The 18,357-nt window shown below is 38.4% G+C and overlaps 1 protein-coding gene across 4 annotated transcripts in view; it reads left to right on the top strand.

Moving 5' to 3' along the window:
- Positions 1–18,357, top strand: part of rnf216 (ring finger protein 216) — a 128,433-nt gene that overhangs the window by 61,039 nt on the left and 49,037 nt on the right. For 3 of the 4 annotated variants that reach the window (XM_018097114.2, XM_012970438.3, NM_001016834.2), the window contains 6 exon segments: positions 721–823; positions 7,928–8,092; positions 10,872–10,986; positions 12,751–12,801; positions 13,543–13,682; positions 14,828–14,878. In XM_018097114.2, coding sequence (XP_017952603.1) covers positions 721–823; positions 7,928–8,092; positions 10,872–10,986; positions 12,751–12,801; positions 13,543–13,682; positions 14,828–14,878 — 625 coding nt within the window. 4 annotated transcript variants of the gene reach the window in all.

Raw genomic sequence — 18,357 nt, 5'->3', positions numbered from 1 at the left:
GTACCTAGAATGGAAGAAAAAATTATTTGCAGTGAGCATGCCCAGTAGGTATCTCTTTGAGGTCTTCATAAGTCAGAGAGAGAAAGGAAAAAGGGGCAGAGCTTCATACTAGAAAAGAAAGTAAAAGAACTGCTGTTCAATGGATTTTAATAGAGAAACAACATAAATCTGCATGCAGGGAAGACGGCATGTTATTCTGGGGGCTGTACAGAGTTAAAACCCAACATAATGTTTTTCGACGTCCGCTTATTCTTCTGCTTTTTCTTATTATTATTCTTAGCGCCCCCCATTTTCTAAACGCTACTCCTCTTATAGTTTTAGGGGTACAACACCCAAACTCCCCACACTTCTTCTCCCTATAACGGAGCAGGTTGCTTGTGCTTTTCTAAGCCATTGCGCCCCCCCTTGTTTTGTGGCGCCGCTTCGAACACCCCAATTTTCCCTTAGACTTTGACAGGGAAGATTTTCTGTCAAACTGCTGCCAATCATGGGGTCACCCTGAATGAAACAGCGACATTTGTTGGATGACCCAAAGTGGGAGGGGCCAACAACAGTCAATCATATATCACCCATTGACTTTAAAGTGCTTAACACATATATATATATATATATATATATATATATATATATAGCAGCCAGTGGTAAAATAAAGATTTCCTAAAGTATACATTACATATACAATTTAATAATTTAATATACATTGTTACGTATTTTTTCCAGCATATGTAACACCCTTCTGGAAGATCCTGACTACCCAAAGAGAGATGGTTTGGCTGTTCTAAATAAGAGTAGCCGTTTACTTACCAGTCATGCGGATCCCAAGGTACTTACATTTATTTCAAGTTTTTAAGGGTTGACACTTATACCTGCTTATACCTCCGAATTTTGTTGTATGTCGTACTAAAAATGGTGAAAGTTACACCTTGATCATAAAAATCATCATCTTTTTACATTTTATTCTTGGAAGTTTTAGAGAACTAAATCGTGACAAAATGCTAAATTAAAGGAGACATATCCTATAAAAATTATGAATGTACCAGTGAATTATACTCCTCTAGATATAGAAGGATTGTGCTTAAAAATGTTGTATTTCAGACTGATTTATTGAGAAATTCCACAAAAACCCCACTAGTCCCGCCCATCTGTTCCACTTCCTGCTGGCTGAATTCTCTGGATGTGCAGGGGAGCCGGCGGCCCTCCGTACACTGCACTGTAGGATAGGAACCAATCAGCAGCTAGGCTGACCTTATAGGGAACTGAAGCCTGTCTTTGCTTGTGTGAGTGCAGGGCTGTGATTGGCTCTCCCACTCCTACTGTGCTTCTGGCAGGGACCGTTAGGACACGCCCACTCTTCATTTCAAACTCGGACAGAGAAGTGATACGATCTATAGGGAGCTCCAATAAAGGGGCCATTGTTACAGAGAGGATTAATTTTTAGCCCAAAGGGAAACCATCACCGGATATTATTCATAATTGTCTACAAAATTAGGGTTTTCCCATTTATCCTATATGTCTCCTTTAATAAAGCTAAATAAATTTAGCTTACATAAATAGTCTCGATGTACAGCAGCTCTAAGTCTGATGAACGGGACAACCCCTAAAACATCTTTTCTGCAATAAACATGCAAGGGTGGAAGCCCTACTTAAAATGGCCACATTGTACTGGTATTTTCTTCTTTTTGCTCATAGTGTTGGTGAGGGTGCCATCGCTGCAAATACTGAGCAAAAGTGCAATTAAGAATTGAGGTCTGGGTTGCACGGAAGAAACTTTCCATGGCAGCCCTAAGGTCAGCAATAAACCATGTCTCCAGAATTTGCCCTGGAGTTCCTTGTATCTCCTTTCTAGGTCAGCTGACTTCTTGGGGACTTAAAGGGGTGTCATAATCAGTTTCATTAGGGGTGTCATAATCCGTATCACAAAGTGAGGTATCATCTGTCAAAAACATACAAGACATTAAGAATGGATGATTAGGGTATGGATAAGCAAATCAACATTGAACCATGTCTGAGTGTGCTTGCTTTACAGTTGCGGTCCAAAATTCTACCTCAACCAAGGACTATATTTTTCATCAGCCTAATAGTTTTTGATATTAAAAAGAATTGGACAAAACCGTAGCACTTATAATAAGTATTAAGAAGCTGCAATTTGGTTTTTGCACATTTCGGCAAAGACGTCAGATTGTAAAGTGAGCGCTTGTCGAACAATGTGAATGGCCTTTTAACAAAAGTTAGTGAAAATATCCTAAATAAATAAGGTCTTCTAAGCTTTATTATTGCTACTGGTATAAAAACATTAAACATAATAAAACACATTAAGTAATTTGAGGCACTAATGCTAAAAGTTTATCCTATTGCCAAACTGAATTTTAACTGTACATGTTTAAAGAATAAATTAACTTTTTTTAAAAAAAAAAAAATCCAAAAGTACTCTGTACAGCCTACAGAATAACATACGTTTCTCTCTGCATTCAGATTTATTTTGTTTTGGTTAGTTCAACTACAGCTTTTACTGATTTTCTTGTCCAGTGTTAAGCTCTTTCCCTTTTGCTTTCTGAGCACTCCTTCTCTCTCTCCTAAGATGACCTGAAAGAGGTGCCTATTGCGTACCATAATGCTCGCCCTCTACAGTCATCTGAAGTGTGATGCAAGCAGACCAGTGGCGTTAGGCAGCTAATGCCATTCTGAAGCGGCCTATGGGATGCACCTTTAGTGCGGAGATCCCAATATTGCACTCTGCACTAGATGAGGTGATATTTCGATTTAGAAATTGAAAAGGAACGGCTTTTTGCCGCCCCTGGTAACTTCAGGGCACTTCTGCCTGAGGCAAGTTTCTCAGCTCGCCTTATTGCACAGCCCCCCTGAGACAGACTACATTCATTATTTGCACAGCCTTTGTGTTCTGTTGAGACGGTTTTTGAGACTGAAATACTCTGTATGAAATAAAAATATTCAGTATTCATTAAATCGCTGCATAAGCTTAAATGTGTATACATGGGAAATATTGCACTGCTTATGGTTACAACTGAAACCCCCTGTGGTACTGATATGTGAGTTAAATATCTGTGATTTATAAATGCAGACTGCCAGTTGACTAGTCTGTTCTGGTTTCAGAGAAATGAACTTTGGATTGTTTGTTGCAGGTTTTGTGAAGTTGGCACTTGTTTTATGAAACATGCTTTGACTAAAAGACCCTCTGTGTTGCTGTCTTTTACTTTACATAGTGTTTAGTAGGGATGCACCAAACCCACTTTTTTGGTTCGGCCAAACCCACCCTGATGGATTCTGCCGAATCCCGAACCGAATCCGAATCCTTATTAACATATCCTAATTAACATATGCTAATTAAGATTGGAAGGGGTTTTTTTTTTTAACCCTTTCTGAATGCTAATTAGTACATGCTAATTTATGCTAATTACGATTCCGTTTGGCCGAAACAGAATCCTTCAAAAAAAAAAAAAAAAAAAAAGCCTGAATCCCGAACCAAATCCAGGATTGGGTGCATCCTTAGTATTTAGGCTGAAAAATGACACCTCTATAGAGTTCAACCTTTTACTCTAGACAGGGGCGCTGCTACCAGGCGCAAGCACCCCCAAGGTTACGAGATGCGGCAAAAAGCCGCTCCTGGTAACTTCAGCTCTCTACAATAGCCATGTGGGGGGCATAAGAGGAGCCTGTCCCTCATTGCCTCTGCACTAAATAGCCTGCTGGTTTTATCTGACCGGGCATTTGGTGACTGCACATCTTCCCCTGGAATCTGCACCACCACTGCCCCACATCCCCCCTCTATTCCTCCGCTATATGTATCTCCCCAGTACTTGCACAAGCCTGTCCATCACAGCAAAGGGAAGAAAACAGCATCTACCAGGAAGTGCACACCCAGTAGACCCACCCCCAGCAACTTGTCTGTGCTGAAAAGTAAAGGCTATGTGGGAGGCAGCCTGCAAAGAAAAAAAGATAAGGGAGAAAGTAGAAGTGAAACCTGGAGATGGGTTTGGCAGGCAAGGGAAACTGCAAATTGGGGGAAGTAGTGCAAAGGGGAATGTTTGAGAGCTGGCAGAGGGTCACGGGCTGGATTAAAGGAGCATAGCTGTAACAAACAAGCACAAAGAAAACAGAGGGGTAAGGCAGTCACATACCTCCCTACTGTCCCAATTTTCACAGGACAGTCCCGATTTTGACAGCTCAGCCTGCAGCTGAGCCCCTCATTTCCCTTTCATTTCCTGAACTGAAAAGATACAATGTTTCTCAATCTTAATTTAATAAGTAGCTTTTGGCAGAGAGCCCAGAAAAGTTAACAAGCTACACCTGCACTTAGATACAGTTGTAACTATTACGTTAACAGTTCTCTTGGGGTAACTGAAACTTGCAGCCTAAAGAATAAGTAAACCTGTTTTTTTTTTTTATCAGTAAAATTACTCTAAACAGCCTCCAGAATTACCTACCTTTGTCCCAGGATTCTCTCTGACCTGGTTCCTCAGTTAGAAGGTAATTGTTTTTCTTTACTTCCTTGTGCAGAGTGAAGCCCCACCCCCACTTCCTGTTCAGGCCTCTCCTCAAAAAAAACCCTGCTAATGCACAGGTTGGCTCCTGCTTCCTCCAGGCATGCCCAGAAGGCTCTCCAGGTCGACTACAGGTAGTCGAGTTGAAGAGAGAACTGAACAAGAAGTGGGGGCGGGGCTTCACTCTGCACCAGGAAGCTAAGAAGAACGATCACCTTCTGACTGAGGAACCAGGTCCGAGAGAATGCTGGGACAAAGGTAGATAATTCTGGAGTGAGAAAAAAACAGGGTTTTTGAAGTAGCTCTTAGTATGAGTTGATCCAGGGACTGCTCTGACTGCCATTGCAGAGTCAGGAAGGACATTTTTTCCCCTTTGAGGTACGTTAGAAAGGCTTCAGAAGGGTTTTTTTTTTTCACCTTTCTCTGATGAATGGATGTTTCTTTTCAACCTAACGTACTATGTCACTATGTATGTATGATTGCATTGACCACTGTTCTGTTGGTTTGCAAAAAAACAAATACTGTTCTTCGATTTCAGCTTATTCTTCCGCTTGTTTTTCTTATTCTTGGTGCTCCTCATTTCTAAAGGCTACTCCTCCTACAGTTTTATGGGTACAACACCCAGACTCTCCACATTTCTTCATCCTATAGTGGAGCAGGTTGCTTGTTGCCCCCATCTTTTTTTGGCACGCTCCGAACACGCCAATTTTTCTATTGACTTTGACAGGAAAGATTTTTAAACTGCCACAATTACAGCTTTGAGGCTACACTCCCCAACCTTGAATAACATAATCATGGAGCCACCCTGAATGAAACAGCCAACAACAGCCAATCAAATTTCACCCATTGACTTTAATGGGTTAATTGAAATTGTTGCCACTCATACAGCTTTGAGGCTACACTCACCAAACTTGAATCGCATAGTCATGGGGTCAACCAGAATGAATATATGATATTGGTTTAGTGGGCAGGGCTATGAACAGCCAACCAGATTTTACCTTTTGACTTTCAGTGGAGGATATTGAACCTGCTGCCATTCTCAAAGTAATAACTCCAAGGTCCTCAAACTTTGCAGAGTTAGGCACCAGGTAACTGCAGTTCAAGGTTAGAAAAAGTTGGCGGAGCCACCAACAGGCAATCAGATTTTACCTATTGACTTTTACTGGGGAAATTCAGCCTGCTGCCATTCTCACAGTATTAACATCAGTATCCCCAAACTCTTCACAGTTAGTCACTAGAGGACTGCATTTTTAGGTTAGAAAAAGTGGGTGGAGCCACCAACAGCCAATCAGATTTCAACTAATTTTTTTGGTTTAAATTTAAAATACTACCATTCATATACTATTTATGCCAGGGCCCCAAACATTTCAGAGTTGGTCACTAAGTGACAATAATTCAAGGTTTGAAAAAAGTGGGTGGAGCCACAGACAGCCACTCAGATTAAACACCAGTGTCCCCAAACGTTTCATAGCGGGCCACTTGGGGACTAAGGTTAAAGTTTAGGAAAAGTGGGTGGAGCCACCAACAGCCAACAGATTTCACCAATTGAATTTCATTAGTTTATATTTAAACTGCTGCCTTTTTCATGCTATTTATGTCAGGGTGCCCAAATTTTGCAGTCAGTCACTGGGTTACAACGTATTCAAGGTTAAAAGAAGTGGGAAGAGCCACCAACAGCCAATCACATTTTTTAAATTGATTTCAGTAGGGAATTTTAGCTGCTGCCATTCTCACATGTTTAACACCAGTGTCCACAAACTTTTCACAGTTGGTCACAGTGGGACTAAGGTTAAAAAAGTGGGTGGAGCCACCAACAGCCAACATGTTTCTACCCATTAAATTTAATTGGTTTATATTTAAACTGATGCCATTATTTAAGTATTAATTCCAGGGTTGTTAAACTTTGCAGAGTTAGTCACTGGGTACTTGCTGTTCAAAGTTAGAAACGGCCAATCACATTTCACCTATTGACTTGGTGAAATGTAAAATGCTGTTAGTTCCACAATTTTTATGCCGTAGTCACTGGGGGACCACAGTTCAAAAATAGGAAAAGTGTGTTGGGCCACTAACAGCCAATCAGATTTCATCCATTGAATTTCATTGGTTTAAATTTAAAATGCTGTCATTCTCACATTATTTTTGCCAGGGTGCCCAAACTTTGCACAGTTTGTTACTGGGTGACTTTGACTCAAGGTGAGAAAAAGTGGGCACACCAACCACCAATCACAATTCACCTATTGACTTTAATTGGTTTAAATGTAAACTGCTGCCGTTCTTTAACTATTAATCGTAGGGCCCCTAAACTTTGCAGTTAGTCACTGGGTCACCAACCGCCAATCAGATGTCACTTTGACTTTCAGCTGGAAAATTTAAATTGCTGCCATTCAGACACTATTAAAACCAGGGTCCCCAAACTTTGCACAATGGATTTTACTTTATAACTGTGGTTCAAAGTTAGAAAAACTGTGTGGAGCCAACAACAGCCAATCAGATTTCATTCAGTGACTTTAAGCTTTTCAAACCAACATGTTTGTTCTCACACTTCCCTTTCTAGTTCTGTTCTGCTGTACGTTGCTGTTTACAACAGCATATAAATACATTTATTAATAGAAGTATACACACACATGTATAAAAATATATATCTGTAGGTTTATTGGTTGGATATTTTACTGTTCAGAAGGTGGATGTCCACATTTAGGGTAATTGCACATGATTGGGTAATGTTAATCGACGAGGTCCTATTATTCTAAATTGGAAAATCTGGACTTTTCAGGCTATATCATGATCATTACCAAATGTATATATTTATTTTGGTCCAAACCTATTTCTTGTAAGGAAGCATGCATATGTGGCCTGTGAGTAGAGAATAGGAGGTGTGAAAGATCTATAATTCTCCCTTGCTTGGGCTAAACTAACTTGCAATTTATTGTTCTTACCTGAATACTTAACCAACAAATAATTTATATAATAAGTTACCTATTAAGAAGAATCTTACCATATTGGAATATATATATATATATATATATATATATATATATATATATTTGTAAATATTGGTATTTTGCCTATTATATCTTTTACCTTAAACTACCACAGTATGTCATTTACTGATCACCTGACTGGTTCATGTAAGTTTGCATGGAGTGTGAGCACAGTGAATCATACAAGTCAGGGGTTGGCCATTAGTACTTTAGAAGTAGAAAAGTATATTTTTTATTTAGATGAAGCAAGGTTTTACATATGGGCTGTTCATTATTATATATTTTTATAGAGACCTACAACATACATAGGTGAAATTTCCCTTTGATATTTGACATAACATCAAGTTTCAACATCTCATTAGTACATTATGTGCTAAAGATTATTACAGTTCTTTTTCACAAGGAAATGTGTATCCTATTATATTTTCTTTGTTTTTTGTCTTTTAGGTGACCATGGTGGACTATTTTAATTTTTCACAACTCGCTCCCCTAGATCAACGGTGCCTAATTCAAGCATCAGACCTCCTAATGGCTGATTTTAAAATGCTCAGCAGTCAAGATATTAAGTGGGCTTTGCATGAACTTAAAGGACACTATGCCATAACCAGAAAGGTATATCACTTGTTTATTGACTCATAGCAAAACATGTCAGGCTTAATGGACATGTTAAATCTATTTCACTGGGAGATGCCAAAAGTTTTTTTTACTCAGGTCGGTGCTACTGTATCAGTGCTGCGCTGGCATTTTGCTTACCTTTCAACCAGCGTCCCTTGCAACGGTCCCTGTTCAGGCACGCACAGTAAACCCATCTGATCTACTCTACTGCACATGCGAATAACGCCAAGCACCAAAGGAATCTAATCTAACATCTAAGGGAAGGAGATGCCAGTGCAGCACTTTGGTATGATCTTAACCTGGCAAATACAGACCTGTGAGACTGACCTGTGAGACTGACCTGTAAGACTAACCTGATCTGTTGTGGGCAAGCTATTTGAAGGGTTATTAAGGGATCATATTCAAAATTATGTACTGGAGAAAAATATAAGTGGCAATCAGCATACCTTTATAAAGGATAGATCATGTCAAATTTAATAGAATCATGAGATAATTAGGAACTTTGTTATAGTGGGGTTGAAGTAGATATGGTCTACTTCGATTTTGCGAAAGTTTTTAATACAGTGCCACATGGACATTTGCTATTTAAACTAAAGACTGTTGGTATTAGCAATGCTGTTTGCACATAGATAGATAACTGGCTTAAGGATTGTGTACAGAGAGTGGCTGTGAATAAAGCATTCTCTACCTGAAAAAGGGTTCTTAGTAGGGTGCCCCAGGGATACATATTGGATGCCATTTTTATTTAATTTGTTTTTTTTCAATGACTTGATGAAGGGAAGTAATGTAACAAGCGAGACAAAACTATGAGGCCCAATTAATTCCGTCTCGGATGATGCATCCCAGCAAGGAGAGATCTGGGTAGTCTGGATGGCTAGGTAGCAGATGAGATTCATTATTTATAAATGTAAGGTTATGCATTTTGGATGTAAAGATATGCAAGCCATTTATACTCTAAATAGGATAAAGTTAGACACATAGGACCTGGGGTATATATAGATTGTATGCATTGCTGTAGCAAGCAATTCCAATCAGCAGCAGAAAGGGCAATCAATGTTTTGTCCTGTATTACAAAGGGGTATAGAATCACGGGAAGAGGGGGTTATAATCTCTCTTTACAAAGCACTGGTAAGGCCCTTAAAGCAGGTGCTTATTTTTGAATTTCTGTTAAGGTGGCAAGTTTTAGTTGCATAAAGCCCAGTGTAATTGCCAAGCAGAGCTTTCTGTAGGCTTCCAGTCAACATAGGGGCTATGAAATAGCCAATTATAGCTCTCATCGGCACCTCCAGGAACTTTTTTCATGCTTGTGTTGCTCCTCAACACTTTTTCTATTTGAATGTGGCTCATGGGTATAAAAGGTTGGGGATCCCTAGGCTAAGTTGAGGTTGTTTATCCTGGAAAAGAGGTGCTTGGGGGTGGGGGTGATATCATTACCATATAGCAAACAAGGGGCCATTCATTCAGATTAGAAGAAAGAAGGTTCCATCTGTTGTGTTGGCACTAGATTGTTTCAAGTAAATCCAATCAAATACATCGTATACCCTGTGACTTTTTTAACCTTATTAGGGATCCAGTCTTAACCAGCAATAATATCACAAATGGGAGTAATAAGTTGCGTTTTAAACTACACATCGCAGTGTTGTGCTTTCACCATATATTGGATAGGAGGACAAATATTTCGATCACTTTTTAAAGTGGGCTTGTCACCCAGACATTATTCAAATTAAACATTAAACCCAAATTCCTTTTTTTATTTTTACATCCCTACCCATTATAAAGCCATTTAAAAATCCCAGCTGTCAATCATCTATTGCCTTAGGCATAGAGGCAATTACTTTCACTTTCCCCCCTCCCTCCTCACCATCTAATTGTGTAGCCAATGCCTACGCATGTACCTTTAAGTCCCCCATTCTGGCACATAAACAAGATTTTGGGGTGAGACAAAGCTTGCTTTGCCCACAAAATGGCCCCTGCCTGCTTTTGCTGGGATTTGTGTAATTCTAAGACTGAAGGAAACAAGATTTATATTGTTTATATAGTGTAAACACAATAGAAAAGAATTTGGAATTATTTTTTTAATTTTTTTTTTATATGTTATATATTGATGGTGTATATGTGTAATGTATTGAGGACACATCTGAAAACTTAAGCCAGTGTGCTTCACAGCTGGAGAACAAGATGAGGGAGGCTGTAAAAACATAAACACAAGACTGAAAGCCTCTGCAAAAAACTGTTCTTATTTGGAGAATGTTTGGATAAAAAATTTGCAGTTGAAGGGATTTAAAAAACATAAATATTGTGGTAAAACACTACCAAGTGAAAAATATTGCTCATCCCTAAATGTGTGATGCCATACTTCTTCCTTTGTGCAAATGTTCCCTTTTTGCTTAATTTTAAACACAAATGTTCCCATTTATCTACAAACATTTCTGCTCACAGCTTAGATGTATTTTCTCCTTACCTTTCCTAGTGAAAATCGGTCTGTGACTGTTCAGCTAAAACTATAGCCAGCAGCCTGTCATTATGGTTTATGCTTGTGAATAAATTCTATTCTGTTGTGAAATCGTAAGGTAAAATCAGTACTCTGATAAGTGAAAAATAACTGCAAGAAGAAAATTTTGCTGAATAAAGATAATAATTTGCTTAAAATGCAATAGAAAATGGTATCTTACTAACACCATAAGCTATTAGTTAGTTATTTTATTATTGTTAGTTATTATTGTTTTTTTGTGATTGTATACGAATTATATAACTAAGTAGATTTATTTGGTATTAGGCTTTTTCTGATGCTATCAAACAGTGGCGGGAGTTGTCTCCAGACCCAGGTGGGAAGCGCAAAAAAAGAAAAGAGATGAACCAGTTTTCCTATATTGATTTCATATTTGAGCAAGGTATGAGAAATCGTATAAAGCAAGAAGTCACAAATTAAAAGTTTTCTTGTATGGATATTTAATGTATTATTTACTTGAAGGCTTTTTACTCATGTCTGTTTGTTGGAACACTGCTTTATAGGCATGATTACTGTAGTAATATATATATCCCAGCACTGTATATATTGTAAATTTTCAGACTTTACGATGCTGGCAATATTTCACATTATTTAGAATGATTATGAAGACCCAACCTAGACAGGATAGGTGCTGATTTTTGTGTCATGACTCGTGTAATTAATAATCCCCATCTTATATGTTCTGTTGCCTGCTTCCATTACTACTCTCAACACCAGATATCAATGTTGCATACTCTACTTTATGTAGCTTTGCTAAATCCTGAACCAAATCCTTGATTCAGTGCATTTCTTTATATATAGTACCTGTATGAGAGGTATATGCCGAGTCCTACAGTTTTGGATTCGAATGCTGAATACAGTGGAATAGGCAGATTTTCAGTAAGGCTTGGGGAGGCTAAGCTGTGTGCCTGGGATGTCAGTACCTACTGCCTTTCTTGCTATAAAACTAAAAACATTCTATAAACTTTTATAAGGAGCCAATTAAGCCACCTGTATGTTTTTTTAACTGTAGGAGAAAACCAGGGTTGACACCTTCAGAGTGTAGAAAACCTGGACTGGAGGTGGGGCAGTGACATCATTGGGGGGGGGTAGGGAGCGTGGTTGATTACTCCAGGGGCGGGGTTATTTAAGAGTCCTGCTTGGTTTCCCTAATTACAAAAATTGGGCAGCCCTCCCCAAAACCAGGCTGTCCGGGTCAGGCAGGTGGCAACCACAGAGTTACATTTCTGTTGAAAGTTTGGGGACACTTTTAGAAAATGCAACTAAATGGACTGAACTGATTGCAATTAAATGTAACTGCAATCATTGTAGCCCTGCAACATGCATTTGTTAGATGTGTGCATGTTAATTTTCAGTGATCTGGTAACCTTAGATGTGAACCCCGGCATTTAAATTTGCTTTATTACACAGTGTGTAGACTTGAGAAAGGGCTGGTGCCTGAAACATTGCCTGGTTTGTTGGCACAATAAACTCTTTTTACACAGAAAAAAAGTGCAGTGTGTTCATCAGTGCATTCTAAGGACACTAAGTACCTTTCTATAAAAAAAATTTACTTTTAAAGGCATAATGATCTAATCAGAGCTCTTCAACTTTGTATGGTTGACTGATTTCCACTAATATGCCTGCTTTTATTTTTTTACAACAGTACTGTATAAAATGTACTGTACTCCAGCTGCAAATAATAATGTGTAACTGCAGTTTTATGTGGATTAGCATAGAAATGGGAGGGAGGCCTACTCAGACCAGGAAACATCAGTATTATCCCCAGTATAAGGTCAGTCTAGTGCTCCAGGTAAGTACTATGTTTTCAAGTTCTTTCTGGAAGAAGGAACTCAAATCAGAAAACTTTTAGGTAATGGGGAAAAAAGGGACCAGAAGTTGGGTGGCTAGACAAAGATTATTATAAAACAGGGTAAGGCACTTCATTACTGATGCTGATGTGGCTGATAGAAGGCTCTGACTGACTGGCCACCTAGAATCTAGGGCCCACTCTTGCATCCTCCCTCTGCCGCTCACCGTTGCATCCTCTCTCGTCCAGCTCCCTCTGCTCCGTCCGTCCTCCCTCTCCCCCCTCCCGCTCCCTCATGAGTCCTCTCTCTTCCAGCTCTCCCCTCCCGCTCCCTGCTGAGTCCTCTCTCTCTTCCAGCTCCACCGCTCCGTCCGTCGTCCCTCTCCCGCTCCCTGCATCGGGGGCCAGGTAAATTACCCCGGGGGCCCGCAGACCGTAGTTTGAGGATCCCTGGCCTAGTGTTAACAGTGGTCCCACATCACAATATATTCGACAAAGGTTGTTGTTTTAATTTTTTCTGCGTGGTTGTGTTTGGGCATTAGTGACGGACGTTATAATTGCCCTAAAGAAGAAACCACATTCCTAGACCCACAACTGTGTTACAATGTTTAAATTAACAATTGCATGGAATTTGTTCCAATCTAATTTACTGGCAATGTTAGTGTATTAAGTACAGTGAGAAGAGGCACACCTTGCCAATTTTCCTTTACAGGTATGGGGCCTGTTATCTGGAAACTCATTATCTAGAAAGTTCTGAATTATGGGAAGGCCATCTCCCATAGACTTCATGATAAGAAAATAATTCAAATTTTTTTAAAATTGATTTCCTTTTTCTCTGTAATAAAATAGTACTTTGTACTTGATCCCAACTAAGATATACAAAACAATCCTATTTGGTTTAATTAATGTTTAAATGATTTTTCAGTAGTTAAGGTATGGAGATACAAATTACGAAAGACTCCTTATCCAGAAAACCCCATATCCCAAGCATTCTGGATAACCGGTCACAAATACAAAGTAGTAGTTGGCTGCAATTCCTTAGCTTTTTTCTCTTCTATTTTGCCACAATTAACTTGAGGCTGGATATTGCTCTGCAGTTATCTGGTATGTCATTGCACTAACAGTAGTTTGTCTTTCTGCACTATGCAGGAAATGTAACTATTGAGAAGCGAATGTACTTTTTGGAAAACAAGAGACGGCATTACAAAACATATGACAAAAATTCACTACTCCCTGCTGTGCGAGAGGAACTAGAATTCTTTGAACGAAAGATGAAGGAGATGGCAGAGGTCAGCTGATTTAAACTGGCTTGGTTACATTAATCTCATAAATCAGTATTGCTTTATAAAATTGTTTTAATGCCTGTTTCAAATTTTGGAGCACATTTATCAAAGCGTGAAATCAAAGTTTACCACATTTCTCCAGAGGCCATTTTGACTACTCTCTGTGCGCTTGTAGAGGATTTTTAGCAACATACTAATCTGATGTGAAAACAGAGCAAGCTCCTTCATAAAGCCACTCAGCATCATTAAATGCCTCTACTCCTTTGGAAGCATCATTAAATGCCTCTACTTATTTGAAAGCATCATGTAATTCACATCACAAGTCATCCCTTGTGACACAGAATGAATGCTGAATGCATTGGAGGTTGTCTTTTTTTTTTTTAATTTGAAAATGTATTGATTTTCTTAAACAACATAGAAAAAAGAGTAGTCAATAGAAAGTACATTGGAGTAATAACAGCTTTGGCAAATGGTTGTCTGAGTTATGCTCAGTTATGCTCATAGTAAACCTAGGTACCATTTGGCTTTTCGTATAGCTGCTTTATGGTTTTGCGTCAATAACAAATGTTAAGTTAAAAAGTAGTAAGGAATGGGGGGAGGTTCTTTTTAAAAGAAAACTTACACCCCCAAACAATGTAGGTCTCTATAAAAATATATTGCATAAACAAGCTCATATGTAAAACCCTGCTTCATCTAAATAAACAATTTTACTAAAAATATACTTTTTAAGTAGTATGTGCTATTGGGGAATCCTAAATAGAAAATTGCCATTTTAAGAATTAAGGGCCGTCTCCTGACATCATAGGATTCATGGTGCACACAAACAAGCCAAGGCACACATACATGCTAGGTCACATCAGCCAATTACTGTGTTCTGCTTTTTGTTTCCACACCCTTCTGTTTGAGCCAGAATGGCCCACTGGGATACCTAGAAAGTGCACTTACGTGTTTGGTGGAATTCTTTAGTAGGCCCAAGGTACCCCACTCTGGCACTGTTTGACAAAAGGCTGCTGTCTTCTCCATATACTGAGGCCATAATTAGTCTGCTTTTATTTTAAATCTACTTTAGGAACAATTTACATTATGTATTGCATAATTTATTTATTTATAATGCAAATTTATGAGTGCAATGCACATTTTTCTTTTGGCAGCATGAAGATTTCCTTCTTGCTTTACAAGTGAATGAGGAACAATATGAGCAGGTGAGAAATTACTAATTTCTAAGTATTGTAGCTTTTTGTACTTATGGGAAAACCTACTGACGGCTTTATAAATCAAATACAGAGACAGTTGCACACAAATAACTAACTAAATATACACTGACTTTAATTATTTAAATATTTTATTGCTGAGTTTTACACTTAATTTGCATTTAGTGTCCCTAAAGTGCTCTTTCATTTTAGGGGCATTTCTTAGGGGGAACATTTAGTTTACCTAGGAAAACTCAGTATGTTTTCATTACAACGTAAGCTTTCTAAATCTGCCTTCATTTTTGTGAAAATTGCACTTCTGTAGCTAATGGCTTTTCTGATAATCAACTTAAAAACTGTATTGCACAGCATCTTATGCCCCATGTGTCCTAAAAGGGTAGTTTACCAATTTGATCAACATTTGTTCAATAGGGCTTCCTAACACTTCTCACACTTTTTGCCTATTGTTTTAATTACTAAATATATTTTTTTAGTTTCTTATATCAGGCTTAAACTGAGCAAACAGAGAAACTAAAATTACTCCATGTTTGGTTCTTGCAAGATAGATAATTCAATTACATGTGCACAGATAATACTCCTTCTTAGCTAAAAAGCCAAAACATGCATGATAAAGGCTTGGATAGAGGAAAAAGTATGAGAGCAAAATAATGTTATGTTACTGCTGTCAGATCTGGCAACAGGTAAGTAACTGGCAGGTAGGAAGTGCTGTATAACCCAATAACTGCATAATTGGCTTGATGAAAAACCGAAGTCATGCTATTACGAAGAAGGAAGATTGTGTGCAAGTCCATTAAATAGGCCAGGCAGAAGTGTTTGATAGGCAGGCCAAGGTCAGGGCACACTGAATACAGAGGAAAAGACCAGTCAACATAAGGTTACCAGATCACTTGAAAATTCAGGGAAAATAAGGCTCATGCCACACATAGCGTATGACATAATTTTCAGCAAGCGGAGAAACGCTTTCCAAAAATATCGCCATATGCTCCTACCTGTTCCTGCACCTGAATGAATGAAATACGCTTGGGTGCAGCCACATGTAGGCAATATTCACCGAAGATACGAAGTCTCGTGTTTTTTGGCGGATATCGGTTACATGTGCCTGTACCCGAGTGTAATTCATTTGGGTGCAGGCACAAGGTAGGGGAAGTGAACAGTAGCGGAGCGTATTCTCGGCAAGCTTGCCGAGAATACGCTCGCGTGGCATGCGCCTAATATAGGCATGTTGCAGGCAGTCACTGATTGCATTTAAATCCTATTGCAATCATTTAAGCCCCCCAGCTGCATATGCTAGACATGGCTCTGAATATTGAACCAATCTGGTAACATTAGATACCAGAAGATTATACAAGAATCGGTCAAGGAACAGGGATGAGGGCACAGGAACAAGAAATAGACACAGGAGCTCAGGAACAAGGCAGGAAGAAAACAAGGAACCAGGCAGGGATTACGCAGGAGTTTAAAGGAATAGCAGGCTGGATCAGGCTACAGAGCTTCAATGATCAAGCAACAGCATTTGCATGAAGCAGGTTTATAAAGCCTGTAAATTGTAGACTGCTTACACATGGTTAATGCACAAGGGAAAATATTTAAAACACATCTCTGAATATCCTTAGGAAAATATTTTTGATAATCCTACTTAATGTGAGATAAGAAAAGGTTACATATTAGACTTTCAAACATTGACATATATAATTTAATATTCAGTATTGTACATGTGACACAGTCAAAGCTCTCTTGAATACTTGTACTAAAACAGGCCTTTTATAACCCCTTACAATTATTTACCTGTTCCTCAATTTACAAAACTCTAAAACAAAACGATTTATATTGTAACAAATGTGTCTCAAGAGTAAAAATGGACCTTATTGTGATATTGTTTTCCAGATGTTTAGGGTGAGAGGAGGATGTGATCTATAAAATAGTGTTAGCAGCATAATATTTTCTCAATAACATAGTAGTCACATTATCACCCTTAACAGTCATATTCAAAAAAAACTCATCTGTATGCTATTAAACTCATTGAAATAGGTGAACTGTAGATCCAAATATTTTACAATGTCATCAAAAGATTTCAAATCAACATTAAGTTTTCTGTATATCATCCAGAATAGTGTATGAAATATTTAAATGGATTATCACCATTATAATAAATGTACATATGTTCCTACCACCTCATATAGAAAATTGCATATAAAGGGGCCTTAACTGTTCCTCTTTTGAAAAGATTTTCCTTGAATGGGACAAAAAATATGTCTGAGTGAAAACTTGCATGGCTTGCATTATGAAATCTTTCAAGGATTGATCATAGGTACTGTATTGTTTTTAATGAAAAGCAACCACCTCTTCCAAGGTAATGCAGTATACAAGAATAAAGGGCTTCCAAATCAACTGTGAATTACATAGAATGCATAAGGTTCACTAACAGGCTGGTGACTGGGTAAAGCAACTTTATTAAATCAACAAAAAAGGATAAGTATCTTTTATTAACTGTTATTTTTAGCAAGAGATGTTTATTTAACTGGTGTGGTTAATGTTTTCAAGTTTTTTGCTGTCTTACGTGCTAAAGATTAGTGGACTACAGCAAGTTTGCTAGCATTACTGCATTATTTTGCAGTTAGATTTCCTTCAGTTTGAGGTGGATGGGGTTTGATTAGTTACCTACTTGGTTAAGTAGGTAAGTAGAGTTAAAAACACAGCAGTTAGTGGGGTCTCTGTAAGTGGAGCTGAAAACACAGGAGTTAGTGGGGTCACTGTAAGTTGGGTATTAAGTGGAGGATATTAAACAAGGTAAAACATTTGTTATAACTTATTCTAATTGTTTTTTGCCCCTGTTTACTTATAACTGGTTTCTGTAACTGGGTGAATGAGAGGCAGCAAGATTAAAGGTCTGACTCCGTGCACAGTCTGCCATATGTATGCAAGGAACAAGAGTTCCAAAGTGCTGACAAGAATCAATAAAGGAGATATTTATGTGTGAGTTCCCCTTAACATAAGAAGTCAGAATAAATAAGAATAAAGTTAAAAACTCATTTATTAGGACAAGGCTTAAAGTAACACTAAATTTTTTGAAGTAAAAAAAAAAAAAGCTCCAATAATTGCTCTATCCTGCACACAGTTTATTATTTTCAGTGCTTTAATAAAAAATACCTAGCAATATGGAGATATTCCCTCTGCACAATCCACCATGCGACGCTCCACATCTCCTCCTAGCCTGACTCCAAATCTGGAAGTCAATTGTTCCCCTGTACAGAAGATTTGTTAGCCTGCCTTTTAAAGAAGAAGGAAAGGCTAATAAAGAGTTAATCTCAAGCTACAGGCATACCTTCAGTTGTCTCAATAGTGCCCTTTAGTCTCCCCATATTTCTCCCGTTCAGATGTTCAGAAGCCTCATAGGAAAAAAAAACGCTGAGCTGTGTAAAGAAAGTTCCCATAATGCCACGCTCCTGCACCAAGACCCCTGTGAGTGCTTA

Source organism: Xenopus tropicalis, chromosome 9, assembly GCF_000004195.4.
Source record: "Xenopus tropicalis strain Nigerian chromosome 9, UCB_Xtro_10.0, whole genome shotgun sequence".
Lineage (NCBI taxonomy): Eukaryota > Metazoa > Chordata > Amphibia > Anura > Pipidae > Xenopus > Xenopus tropicalis.
Note: the sequence above shows the minus strand (reverse complement) of the source record. Positions and strands in the feature narration are given on the sequence as shown.